This window comes from Oncorhynchus nerka, linkage group LG24, assembly GCF_034236695.1.
Source record: "Oncorhynchus nerka isolate Pitt River linkage group LG24, Oner_Uvic_2.0, whole genome shotgun sequence".
Classification (NCBI taxonomy): domain Eukaryota; kingdom Metazoa; phylum Chordata; class Actinopteri; order Salmoniformes; family Salmonidae; genus Oncorhynchus; species Oncorhynchus nerka.
Window position 1 is genome coordinate 50,959,082 of NC_088419.1, and position 14,558 is coordinate 50,973,639.

The 14,558-nt window shown below is 43.0% G+C and overlaps 1 protein-coding gene across 1 annotated transcript in view; it reads right to left on the reverse strand.

The window, feature by feature from the left end:
* Window positions 1–2,356: 2,356 nt before the first annotated feature.
* The window catches only part of LOC115108103 (very long chain fatty acid elongase 1-like), a 31,253-nt gene continuing 19,051 nt past the window's right edge, over window positions 2,357–14,558 (reverse strand). Inside the window, exons 3-9 of the mRNA XM_029632069.2 lie at window positions 5,326–5,422; window positions 4,998–5,188; window positions 4,533–4,613; window positions 4,285–4,341; window positions 4,080–4,185; window positions 3,490–3,626; window positions 2,357–3,210 (exon numbers count right to left, since the gene is read on the reverse strand). Of these exons, the coding sequence (XP_029487929.1) occupies window positions 2,884–3,210; window positions 3,490–3,626; window positions 4,080–4,185; window positions 4,285–4,341; window positions 4,533–4,613; window positions 4,998–5,188; window positions 5,326–5,386 (960 nt within the window). The 5' untranslated portion in view covers window positions 5,387–5,422 and the 3' untranslated portion in view covers window positions 2,357–2,883. The remainder of the gene's footprint in view (window positions 3,211–3,489; window positions 3,627–4,079; window positions 4,186–4,284; window positions 4,342–4,532; window positions 4,614–4,997; window positions 5,189–5,325; window positions 5,423–14,558) is intronic.

A 14,558-nucleotide genomic window follows, 5' to 3' on the forward strand; every position in this document is an offset into this window, starting at 1 on the left:
TATGACCCCTCTATGGAAAGATGAGACTCTCACGAACACGATGGTGTTCGATCTCTATGACCCTCACAAGCATCTTGGGACTTGTTTGGGACTTGTCTGAAGTCGGTACAGACAATCTGCCAACTTCTGTCAGTAGCATCCGGACAGTTTGGGCTACACACTAATGTGACCACTATGTGGAAAGGTGAGACTCCCACAAATACGTACATGTCGATTGTTTTGCTCTAGGATGCCCACAGACCTCACAAGACTCGTATGAAGGTCCCCTGTTACCAGTTGAAAAAATGAATTTAAGTATACTTTATGTATGTAGAGACTGTTCAGTTCCAAAAATAACGGGTTAAATACATGCAAACAAACTGTTTCATGATCTTTCTTATATATCTCAGATATAGGACAGAACAAACTTCCTTTAGATTTTTTTTTGGGGGGGGGTGGGATATCTGTTGTTTGTATGGGCTAATAGCAGTAAGTAATATTGTAATATTTTTGTTGATACTACAAAGGGTCTTAATATTCTAAATCAAATAGAAAAGGAGCATTGGTATGACATTCTTTAAAAAATTCCATATCGATTAGTATAACCCCCCTCCTTCCCTTTTTAGACAAGGCTTAGACTCTTTGCGGAAAAATTCATTATGACACCCTTCTGTTTTCTCAATGACATCAAATTCAGATTAGAAAAAACTTGCAAGTTTAAGTTTGTTCCACCTTGAGCGAGTCTGACCAGAATGTCGTATACCACTATTATGAAACAACAAATGCACATTTCTGTTTTCTCAACGACATTAAATTCAGATTGGAAAAAACTGGCAAGTTTAAGTTCCACCTGAGCGAGTCAGAGACCACTATTATGACACACCAAATGCATTCAATGGATTCTTTTTTATCTTCTTCTAACGCCTGTTAAAGGGAAAGTAATCCAAAAGAAAAGGAAAGTAATCAGATTAAATTACTGAGTTTAGGTAATCCAAAAGTTATGTTACTGATTAACATTTCGGACAGGTAACTAGCAACTGTAACGGATTACATATAGAAAGTAATCTACCAAACCCTGTGTACAGTGCACTTGTCACCAGCTCCAAGTCAAACTCATACATATTGTGTTTGACCTAACCCAACCCTGAACCAGGCCCCCTCCCCCACACGGAGAAAGCTGTGGGCTGGGTGCTGACACTGAGCGGTCGGCAAGGCGCTCTGCTCCCCGGGTCTTCCGATGCATCTCGTCAAACAAAGAATGGGCCTCTTGTTTACATCCTACATGCTTGACGTAGTTTAGATGGCTGAGATAACACTACAAGGCAGGCATGCTACTGGAAATGCATTCATACCCATTTGAAACAAAACACTGTTTCTATTCACTTTGAGCCTAGGCACAAAGAAATTCAGCTAACCGTTTAGACAATAAGCGTTATGTGAAACCATGTGTGCCTACAGGACCAGAACATTAGCTAGTTTCATGAGAAAGTATGTCAAGGTTCAATCTCATAAGTATGGGACTATAATGCAAATATGTCAATTAGCGTTTCTCAAATAGTTTAATTTATGAATTGAATCACTTAGCAGCCTCCAGCTACCAAGTAAGTAACAGGACACCTTTATTAAGATCTGCCACTGTACAGGTGAAATGATGTGTGAAATGCTTGATAATGTATGTGAAATCCCCGAGCTGACAAGGTACAAATCTGTCGTTCTGCCCCTGAACTGTTCCTAGGCCGTCATTGAAAATAAGAAGTTGTTCTTAACTGACTTGCCTAGTTAAATAAAGGTTCAAATAAAAATATCATCAAGCTGCCCACTCCAGAAAAGACGTCTGTAACCAGTGCCTGCAACCTCGTTCAGGTTGTCAACCTACCAGGGTATTTACAAACAGCACAGGAATGAAATCATCACCATGTATTGATCACATCTTTACTAATGCTGCAGAAATTTGCTCAAACTAAAATTGTATAACTGTCTTAATTTTGCCGGGTCCCAGGAAGAATGGGGATCCATGATATAAATAGAAAATACTTAAGAAAACAAATGAGTTGTACAAATATATTCCTGGGCAAAAGTTGCACTACTAAACTTCTTCTGAGGATAGAAGGGAAAAGAGACCCACTACAGAGACGAGGCCATTGGTTAACTCGTTATTCGAAGTATACTTGGTCATTGTCGGTCACCGATCGTCAGGGAAGGCTTTTACAGCTTTCATAGCCATAATGCGTTTTTAATGCAGACTGAAATGTGTCAACTAAACTTGTGTGTAAAAAAAAGGTTTTTGGAACGCTGTCAACCTTTGGGTCTTTTTTAAAAAGCTACAGTATTCAACGAAGGTTCAAATTGTCATGAACATTTCCACAGGTAATACCAGTTACTTAAAATGTAATTTATTGGTATTTCATTTAACATAAAGTAACAAAATTCTAAAGCATACCATCATTAGTTGTTTTTGACAGTAAAACTATTTACAAAGGTGTGTTCAAGTTTGATGATAGAAACTGTACAGTGTAATCTGTCCACAGGGGGTCAGAGGGACATGATCGTGTGGCGACAGGTGAGTGGGTGTAGGAGTGTTTGTGCGCACATGTACATACAGTGTGTAACCTTTCATGGGAACTGTCTTCATTGGCAACATCAGTGAAGATAACATTAGGCCATAATAACATGTCTTCTCTTCATACATTGTGTTCCATAGTTAGTTTCCCAGTTTAAATTTAAAAACTGTTAATGTGGGACCCCAACTGAGGAAATCATTGACCACGTCATTTCCCCAGGTTGTTGTGCGGAATAAAACTTAACGATCAGAAAATAAACATAACCAAAACATTCTTTGGAATCCATGGTCGTTTGTGCGGGGATCTCATATTCATGCGTCTTGGGTGTTCTTTTCCGAAGATCCTAGGACTTCTTCATCTTGTCCGCATGGGCACTGCCATTTTTGTGGTGACTGGAACTGTTGCTGGTGCCATTGCTGGTACTGTTCTCATGGTATTTGCCATTGGCGACCAAGGTGGTCCCGTTGGCCTTGCCATTGAGGCTGGGCTTGGTATCCTGCTTGGGCAACCTCTTGCCCTTTACGTAAGCCTGGTACCAGAAGTTGGAGAAGAGCACAAAGAAGAAGGTGCCATACATCCAGATGAGGTGGATGAACAGGGGGACCTGGTAGTCACAGCTATTCATGAAGTAATACTGGGTGGCGTGAAGGGACACCATCACAAACTGAACCTGTTGGGTAGAGTTGGTGGCATGATGAGGAACAATGCATATATGGGGATGGATGTTCTGAAGTGGCACAGTGCTTGCACTGATGAACAATGGTATTTACTACTTTAGTATTCTGCATCTACAACAGTCCCCCCCCCCCCCAAAAAAAAGAAACTAGTAAATACAACCTTTTGGAGAAACAACTAAAAACTAAACGGCAATAGCCAAACTACTCATAGTACAAATCCACACGGGAAATGACAAAGCCATATACATCCGTTTAAACTAACAAAAACATACCAGCTGGATGGCGGTCATGTACTTCTTCCACCAGAGGAACTTTTGGAATTGTGGTCCAGCCGCAGACAGGCCGTAGTAAGAATACATGATGATGTGGACGATGGAATTCACCATGGCATGGAAAGAGCCCATTCCCCCTGGGGTAAAACACACAGAACACTTCAAAGCAAACCTGCCCACATTACACTGGGTCCACCAACAAAATACCTGTCTACCAAGAGTTTCTTTAAATTCATGAATGAATGGGTGATGTTTGTGGTCTGTATTAACAGCTAATACATGACAGTCATTTATGTTGTTTCGGGATCCCTTCTGGGGTAAGCATGTAATCACGGGTAACACAAACACATTTTTTCGAAGGCATGAACTTTTGGACTACTACACTTGAATTGAAAAGGCTCAATTTCCTCCAATCGTTTGTCTACTTCAATTGGAATTGTCTTTCCACCCTTTCACACATCCGGTATTACAATACCAGGCGGCGGGCGATACATGACGATAAATGTTTTCCTTCTTTTTTTTTTAAATGTCAAAAGTTGAACTAGTAGTCCAGTTGACTGGTAGAAGGCCAGGCGGCAGTATGGACTGACCGGGAGCGAAGCTGACGCCCCACCACCAGGTCCAGGGCATGAAGGAGTGGTGGAAGACATGCAGGAAGGTGATCTGGCCATGTTTCTTCCTCAGAACGAAGAACACCTGACCCAACGAGAGGAATGTCAAACACGGCGATGATTACCTCAATTTGAACAGAGGGAGAGAGACTCCAAATCGAAGGGAAATCATCTGAAGTCTTACCGTGTCCAAGAGCTCAATGAATTTGGAGAACAAGAACAACCAGGCCACTCGAACCATCTAGTGAGGGGAACAAAACATGAGGGTGAGAATTTGGACAAAACAGCCTCGTCTAAAGATAGTATTTATGCAATGGATCGCTAGGAATATTGTAAGAATGTTGACCTTGTCATTCATACTTTCTTTCAAAGAAGATGCATCTCATGACCATCACGGGGAACCCATGTGTGAAGCAAAGATTCAACACTTACTCTAAGGCCTTGGGGGCTGTCTGAGTAATCAATTGCGTCACATCTCCATGTGTATGTTGTGGCCCAGCCAGACATCAAGAACTAAGAACACAAGAGGACAAAATCAGTTTAGACATACTGTAGCTACCGGTAGTCAAACTGGATTGGTAGATTGGAAAGAACCCATACTGTTATTGACATAAGCAAGTGTATATTGACTATATGGAGGTATATCGGTCGTCTTTATGTACATCTTAACTCTTATTTACCTCTTTTCCACCTGCCTATCTAGGCAATAGTAATTTAGCTAGTGTTCTAATTATCCAACACAATCTGGCCAAGGAGGCGAATGACCCATTTAGAGCAGCCACATAACAAACACCCAATATACTGCCAGGGAAAAGACTAGCTCCAAGTGCTGTTGACTATGCCTCTCAAAAGAACCAATCAAGACCCTGATCTTGGAGAGACTTCACAGTGTCTCACCTCATAGACAATAAAGGTTGACATCGCCACCATGGTAAAGTTGTAGGCGATCATGGCCTCCTTGAGCTGGAAGGGCTTGCGGTTGGCCATGAAGCGAGGCCCAGCGACCAGCACGAAGAAGATGTAGGTCAGCAAGATGGCCGTCATGTTCACCGGACTCTGCATGAGTGGGTAGCCCCACAATCGCGGGTCTGAGAAAAAAGAACATTCTCAGAGTTGTAAAAACACACTACAAAACAGGTCTATGAGCAATATGTAAGTTAGCACTTTCAAAGTACACAAAGCAGAGGTATAGTCAGGTAATTAACTATGTCGAAAAATACCTCACCTGTTCCCTTCAAGAGGAACTCGTAGACCTCCATGGCTCTAGCACCAATGTCCTGAAGCATTTTGACTAGCTTCCCCCTGTGGTATCACCCAATCACCTGTGGAAAAGCAAATGGATGAGTCCTTATGTAATTTTAATAATAGCTACTACACTCAGCAAATACATTATGCTGTATATAGAGGTAAGTGTAATATGCTACTGCAATACCCTTACATATTGGCTTACAGTGCATTCCGGAGGTATTCAGACTCCTTGACCTTTTCCACATTTTGTTATGTTACAGCCTTATTCTAAAATGTATTAAATAAATAAAAATGTCCTCATCAATCTACACACAATACCTCATAATGACAAAGCAAAAACAGGTTTTTAGACATTTCTGCAAATCTATAAAAATCAGAAAAAATCAGAAATAACCTATTTACATAAGTATTCAGTCCCTTTGCTATGAGACTCAAAATTGAGCTCAGGTGCACCCTGTTTCCATTGATCATCCTTGAGATGTGTTTACAACTTGATTGGAGACCACCTGTAGTCAATTCTATTGATTGGGCATGATTTACAAAGGCACACACCTGTCTATATAATGTCCCACAGTTGACAGTGCATGTACGAGCAAACACTAAGCCATGAGGTCGAAGGAATTGTCTGTAGAACTCCGAGATAGGATTGAGGCACAGATCTGGCGAAGGGTACCAACACATTTCTACAGCATTGAAGGTCCCCAAGAACACAGTGGCCTCTATCATTCTTAAATGGAAGAAGTTTGGAACCACCAATACTCTTCCTAGAGCTGACCAAACTGAGCAATCAGGGGAGAAGGGCCTTGGTCAAGGAGGTGACCAAGAACCCAATGGTCAATCTGATAGAGTTCCAGAATTCCTCTGTGGAGATGGGAGAACGTTCCAGAAGCACAATCATCTCTGCAGCACTCCACCAATCAGACCTAAAGTACTCTCAGACCATGAGAAACAAGATTCTCTGGTCTGATGAAACCAAGATTGAACTCTTTGGCCTGATGCCAAGCATCACGTCTGGAGGAATCATGGCACCATCCCTACGGTGAAGCATGGCGGTGGCAGCATCATGCTGTGGGGATGTTTTTCAGCATCAGGAACTGGGAGACCAGTCAGGATCGAGGGAAAGATGAATCGAGCAAAGTACAGAGAAATCCTTGATGAAACCTGCTCCAGAGTGCTCAGGACCTCAGACTGGGGCAAAGGTTCACCTTCCAACAGGACAATGGCCCTAAGCACACAGCCAAGACAACACAGGAGTGGCTTTGGGACAAGTCTCTGAATGTCCTTGAGTAGCCCAGCCAGAGCCCAGACTTAAACCCAATCGAACATCTCTGGTGAGAACTGAAAATAGCTGTGCAGCAACATTCTCCATCCAACCTGACAGAGCTTGAGATCTGCAGAGAAGAATGGGAGAAACTCCCCTAATACAGTACAGGTGTGCCAAGCTTGTAGCGTCACGCCTAAGAAGATTCAAGGCTGTAATTGCTGCCAAAGGTGCTTCAACAAAGTACTGAGTAACGGGTCTGAATACTTTTGTAAATGTGATATTTCAGTTTTTTATTTGAAATACATTTGCAAAACTTTCAAAAAACCTGCTTTTGCTTTGTCATTATGGCTTATTTGTTGAGACGGGAAAAAAACAATTTAATCCATTTCAGAATAAGGCTGTAAAAAGTAAAGGGGTCTGAATACTTTCCAAATGCACTGTACATGCTATGCTATTTCAATACCTTAATTTACTGAATTTACAATGTCATTAGTGTCATTACCCAAACATAATTTATGGTATTAAACATATCAGTGCTGCCTGCGTCAAATTAATCATTTTGTATTTCCCCAAAACCATCAATCCTTGTTACTCCCCAAATCATAAAATACAATAGTACGTCATAGCATAGCATTACTATGGCATCACTTTATAGCTGGTATTTTAGTTGGTTTCGTGACATGAGAGAATGAGAAAGTAAATGTGTGCGCTGCAGTCGATAGTCCTTGTTCAATGGCAGAGTGCTCTGCTTCTGAACGAGTATCACTGACCCAAACGGGTTGTCGTCAATGACCCAGCATTCCACACTCTGCCCCTCACATCCCAGCATGCCTTGCCCCTGTCCCTGCCCCTCGGCAGACATGGCCTGACAGTAGAGGGGAGGGGCTACAGGAGACAGACGAGCATCTCGATCCCACAGCACAGAGGCAGCCCTCGCCTCAGTTTGGGACTGCCAAGTACAGGAACCAGGCCAAAACACAGAACAACGGCAAACCACAAACTCTCCCTCTGTGCTCTCTGCTCTCCCCAAATGACCCCGGCCGTGAGAGAGAGAAGGCAAAGGCAACAGTCTTTGATGTTTAAATTTGTTCTAGACCGGTCTCAAGCGATCAAGGTGCAGACATAACCACACTGACTGAAGAAGGGAGATCATACAGGCTTATTTGAAGACATGTTATATCTGGAAACAAACAGGGTGTGATGGTTTTACCTCAGGTTTGTGAGGACAATTCGATTGAACTAAGTGACCTGCAACTTTTATCCTCTACCAAACTACAAGTATTTTAATCAAACAAAACAGTAACCATCTGATATTTGGATGACAACGAAATATGTGGATAAAGGGAAAAAAGTACAACTGTAAACATTTGTGTTAATTGATTTTGTTGAAAACAAGGAATGTTTTTGCGTGTGTGTGCGTGTGTGTGTGTGTGTGTGTGAATGTTGCTGACTTTGTCTCACAGATTTTGACAAACAGGTCTGAACCAATCATAGACATCGATGTTTCACAAGTTTGGACAGCACAGTATAGAGTGAGTACAGTACAGTACAGAACAGTAAAGAAAAGTAGAGTGTATTCAGTACAGTAGAGTATGGTTCAGTGCAGTAGAGTAGACCACAATAGGGTAGAGCAGGGTTTCCAAACTGTCTCACTGGGGCCCCCCCTTCCAGCATTGGGGAAGATCCCGTGTTCACATTCTGTCATGTGGTGCAAAGAAATTTTAGCAGTTTTTACGCTAATTTTCTTGCAATTCTTTACATTTTGTCATGTCAGAGACCTGGCCGGGTGGTTCCAGAATAAAAACCTATCACTCAACGTAACCAAGACTAAGGAGATGATTGTGGACTACGGGGAAAAGGTGGACCGAGCACGCCCCCATTCTCATCGACGGGGCTGCAGTGGCATCAACAACAAACTAGAATGGTCCAAACATACCAAGACAGTCGTGAAGCGGGCACGACAAAGCCTATTCCACCTCAGGAAACTAAAAAGATTTGGCATGGGTCCTGAGATCCTTAAAAGGTTCTACAGCTGCAACATCGAGAGCCTCCTGACTGGTTGCATCACTGCCTGGTATGGCAATTGCTCGGCCTCTGACCGCAAGGCACTACAGAGGGTAGTGCGTACGGCCCAGTACATCACTGGGACTAAGCTCCCTGCCATCCAGGACCTCTACACCAGGCGGTGTCAGAGGAAGGCCCTAAAAATGTTCAAAGACCCCAGCCACCCCAGTCATAGACTGTTCTCTCTACTACCGCATGGCAAGCGGGACAAAAAGGCTTCTCAGCAGTTTTTACCCCCAAGCCATAAGACTCCTGAACAGGTAATCAAATGGCTACCAAGACTATTTGCATTGTGTGTGTCCCCCAACCCCTCTTTTTTACGCTGATGCTACTCTCTGTTTATTATATATGCATAGTCACTTTAACTATACATTCATGTACATACTACCTCAATTGGGCGTGCTCCCGCACATTGGTTAACCGGGCTATCTGCATTGTGTCCTACCACCCACCACCCGCCAACCCCCCTTTTACGCTACTGCTACTCTCTGTTCATCATATATGCATAGTCACTTTAACCATATCTACAATGTACTTCCTCAATCAGCCTGACTAACCGGTGTCTGTATGTAGCCTCGCTACTTTTATAGCCTTGCTACTGTATATAGCCTCTCTACTGTATGTAGCCTCACTACTTTTATATCCTCACTACTGTATATAGCCTGTCTTTTTACTGTTGTTTTATTTCTTTACCTACCTATTGGTAAAGGTAGGTAAAGGGGGGGGGGGGGGGGGTGAAATAAAAAAACATTAGCTAACATTGGAAAGTCGATTTGGATATTTCTGACAAGTTATAAATAACTGACAAGAAGAAAACTACCCAATTTAGAAATGGCACCTTGTGCATTCTACTATTACAACTTTAAAGACAGTTTAAAGCCGGACTGAATTTCTTTAAAAATATATTAATAATTTTTGGGTGCCACCCATGCTGACTGTATTGTATACTTAATTAAACTCTACTGTACAGTACTCTAATGTACTGTACTCTACTATACTGAATTAAACTGCACTTTACACTAATATACTGTACTCTACTTTGCTCTACTGTACTGTACTCTACTGAATTAAACTGTGCTGTACTGTGCTGTCCAAACTTGTGAAACATAGACGACTTTTCATTGTCATTTAGCTTACTGGGTACATTGTTACAATGGGGATGATTGTGACAAGCAACCCTGACATCAATGCTAATTAAGATGCTAGTTACCACATGGCTTGACCTAGGAACTCACAAATAAGCTTGAAATAAAGCTCTCCCTTTCCACCTTTCAATAAAATGAATTGTTTATGTATGGATACTCCCATCATACAACTATTTATGAAAGAAGGTTTGGTCTATCCCCCCCCCCCCACAGGATAGGCCAAACCTAGTTTACCCTATTTCTGTTCTTGACAAGAGCTCTCTAGGCCTATTCCATAAAGGGTGAGCAGTCAATGTTATTGGTCAACAGCTGGGATGTGTGGGTGCGGTCCCAATCCCACTACACTACTGCGCAATAGGGATCCATTGTTCAGAGCAGCCTACACTACGCTCTCCCTGCACTTGGAGTACAGTCTCGTCCACCCTAAAACAACACCATTAAAGGTAATGATACACTAGAATGTGCAGTGGGAGAGTTTGAGGCCAAATGAGAGGGATATCAGGGCCAACAAAAGACAACATTGCGGAGAGTATAGAAAAGTGTCTTACTACCATGCAGCAAAAAATACACAGTACAGAATCGTCATGGAATGAATCAAAACAGTGATGTCTGAGCATACAGAGCAGTATAGAAAACATTGTCAAAGTGTACAAGGTGTGAATCAGAGGAACCCTGCACCAATACAACAATAGTCCAAGTGGAAGCTCCCATCCGCTGGTATGCTCACGAAAAGCCCTTTCAATAAACCAAACACTAAGCTGGAGGTCTTTAATACAGCAAGAATGTCAAACAACACTGCTTTTCAAGGGGGAAAACTTAAGGCAAGTGCTTTGTTGAGGGTGGCAAACACACTAACGCTTTTTTGTTTGTTTGCGTGTACATGTCAACGGTTACCAGTTCATGCACTTCCACACCATTTGACCGAGGTGATTCAGATTTATTCAAGTGGTGTAAATGACCACCCGTGACCTACTTCAATTGAACCTATGACAAACAAAAGTTTGTCAACACTAGGTTAAGGGAACTAGCTTACGTATGCACTATTCTGAAAGGTGCTGACTAGCAAGCTAATCTGTTTCACCATCTGTAGTCTATCATGAGGAAAATACAGTGTCTTGTTCTTTTCCTTTTGATAGTGGTGACCCACTGGGCAAAAACTGGTTGAATCAACGTTGTTTACACTGCGTTTCAACTAAAATCCACGTGATGACATTGAATCAACATGGAAAGACGATTGGATTTCAAAAAAGTCATTGGCGTAAGGGAATTGTAATTTTTTTCAATCAACTTTGGACCTAATCCAATGACATGGTGACATTTGTTTATTTCAGGTTGAATTCAAGTTAGTTGACAACTCAACCAAATGTAAATCAAAACTAGACGTTGAACTGATCTGATCTGTGCCCAGTGGGAACCAACTTGAATTCAGCAGCCAGCCATTTTCAGACCAACAGAGCTTTCTATAAAAGGTATGGACTGTAATCATCTGAACTGCAAACAAACCTGTATGCAAAGGTAACTGGCATTAGGTTATCTGCACTGTACATCTCTTGAACCCTGGTAAAGGTGAGGAGTACCAGTAACTGTAGCCACAAGGCATAGCAAATGCACACAGCGAAGAGGCAAAGGAATGCCCCGTTTGCGAGATCTAATCTAGTGGCCAATGGCATCTGCACATTTTGTTCACCTGGATCAAGGACACTGATTAAAACAGCACGGCAGGGGATATCAGGTTAATTTCCCATTGTCTTGATTCCGTGTGTGATCATGGCAACATTCCTGAGCAATGTGAGTGTAAATCTGACACGTAGGCCTCAAAATGTTAATGACACATGTCACATTATGGATACACCACCTGGAAAGGTCAAGGAAATGCCTGCAACTAAATTAGAGGTTGGCATTTACGCAAATCACATTTTATTATGAAGTGCATCGGCAGGCCTCGGAGCTGTGGAGAATGCGGCGAGTCGGCATGAGCAACATATCTGTGGTGCCGGCACACGTCACAGTGCCTTTAACTCATCTGCCGTCTGTCTTGTTCTGAGGAGAAGCACTTTCACATTAAGTAATCACGTGAACATTCTGACAACTGTTGGAAATCTATTGTAATAATCTATTGGTCCTTAAAACCCTAGACAGACTTGTGAGTTGTTAAAAATCTCACTGAACAACTGGATCTATAACTGAATGGAATTTACTGCCAAAGATCTGAGGACGGTGCACAAGAGGATCAGTTCGTATCAAGAGGCTTTCTAATAAGGATGTAACATTCTTCGATACGCATCGGTCCCCGATTCAAATGTTTCAGGTACAAGTGAATCGCCGGTTCGATCAATTCTTTTGCTCATATTACATTCTTTCTACCTTCCGAAAATACCTCTCGTCTTCTGTGACAACTGATGAATCCTCTCAGTCAGTGTCGAACTGAGTGTAATTGTGTTGACAGTCATTAATCTACAGAGTAATTCTTCATGCCGAACGACCCCAGGCAATGTCAGTGGCCTAGTCGAATTGCGCACTGGGCACAAACTGATAGAATCAATGTTGTTTCAACATAATTTGTCAAAGTATTGTGATGTGGAATCTAAGTGGAAAATACAATGTTTAAAAAAAAAAGTAATCAATGTAAACTGCTGTTTTAAGGGTGGAACTTCAACCACAGGATTATTTCAACTGGAGATCTATCTACAGCTATTAACTGCTAGCTTGTTTAGCCCCGGTCCGCTAACTGCTACCTTGTTTAGCCCCGGTCTGCTAACTGCTACCTTGTTTAGCCCCGGCCTACTAACTGTTAGCTTGTTAGCACAGGCCTGCTAACCGTCTGAATCGCCGCGTCCCAAACACTCACTGGACCCATATTTACTTTCTATCTCTTTTCGATTTTTAATTTGTTTATACCTTCCGGTAACCTGCCTCACCCAATGTGATACGGAATCGCTATTATTTTTTATTTTTAGAACACACTCAAGAACCTCCAGAAGCTAACCAGCTAACTAGCTACAAGCTATTTAGTCATTGTTAGCCACTGCTAGCGGCTTTTACCTTTTACCTTCCTTCTGCACAGCCAGACAGTTTTTTTTAACCTGGATAACACTCGCCAGTCCAGCTTCCCTGCCCCATCCACCGCTGCCCCCTGGACACTGATCACTTGGCTACATAGCTGATACATGCTGGACTGTCCATTAATCACGGTACTCCATTCTGCTTGTTTATGTTTTATCTGTCGGCCCCAGCCGCACTCAGGCTCTGTGTGTAGTTAATCCGACCCTCTCTGCCTAGTCAACGCCATTTTACACCTGTGATTACTGTATGCCTCGCCGTATGTCTCTCTCAAATGTCAATATGCCTTGTATACTGTTGTTCAGGTTAGTTATCATTGTTTTAGTTTACAATGGAGCCCCTAGTTCCACTCTTCATACCCCTGATACCTCCTTTGTCCCACCTCCCACACATGCAGTGACCTCACCCATTACAACCAGCATGTCCAGAGATACAACCTCTCTCATCATCACCCAGTGCCTGGGCTTACCTCCGCTGTACCCGCACCCCACCATACCACTGTCTGCGCATTATGCCCTGAATATATTCTACCATGCCCAGAAATCTGCTCCTTTTATTCTGTCCCCAACGCTCTAGGCGACCAGTTTTGATAGCCTTTAGCCGCACCCTCATACTACTCCTCCTCTCTTCCGCGGGTGATGTGGAGGTAAACCCAGGCCCTGCATGTCCCCAGGCACCCTCATTTGTTGACTTCTGTGATCGAAAAAGCCTTGGTTTCATGCATGTCAACATCAGACGCCTCCTCCCTAAGTTTGTTTTACTCACTGTTTTAGCACACTCTGATAACCCTGATGTCCTTGCCGTGTCTGAATCCTGGCTCAGGAAGGCCACCAAAAATTCTGAGATTTCCATACCCAACTATAACATCTTCCGTCAAGATAGAACTGCCAAAGGGGGAGGAGTTTCAGTCTACTGCAGAGATAGCCTGCAAAGTAATGTCATACTTTCCAGGTCCATACCCAAACAGTTCGAACGACTAATTTTGAAAATTACTCTCTCCAGAAATAAGTATCTCACTGTTGCCGCCTGCTACCGACCCCCCTCAGCTCCCAGCTGTGCCCTGGACACCATTTGTGAATTGATCGCCCCCCATCTAGCTTCAGAGTTTGTTCTGTTAGGTGACCTAAACTGGGATATGCTTAACACCCCGGCAGTCCTACAATCTAAGCTAGATGCCCTCAATCTCACACAAATCATCAAGGAACCCACCAGGTACAACCCTAAATCTGTAAACAAGGGCACCCTCATAGACGTCATCCTGACCAACTGGCCCTCCAAATACACCTCCGCTGTCTTCAACCAGGATCTCAGCGATCACTGCCTCATTGCCTGTATCCGCTACGGAGCCGCAGTCAAACGACCACCCCTCATCACTGTCAAACGCTCCCTAAAACACTTCTGTGAGCAGGCCTTTCTAATCGACCTGGCCCGGGTATCCTGGAAGGACATTGACCTCATCCCGTCAGTTGAGGATGCCTGGTCATTCTTTAAAAGTAACTTCCTCACCATTTTAGATAAGCATGCTCCGTTCAAAAAATGCAGAACTAAGAATAGATATAGCCCTTGGTTCACTCCAGACCTGACTGCCCTCGACCAGCACAAAAACATCCTGTGGCGGACTGCAATAGCATCGAATAGTCCTCGCGATATGCAACTGTTCAGGGAAGTCAGGAACCA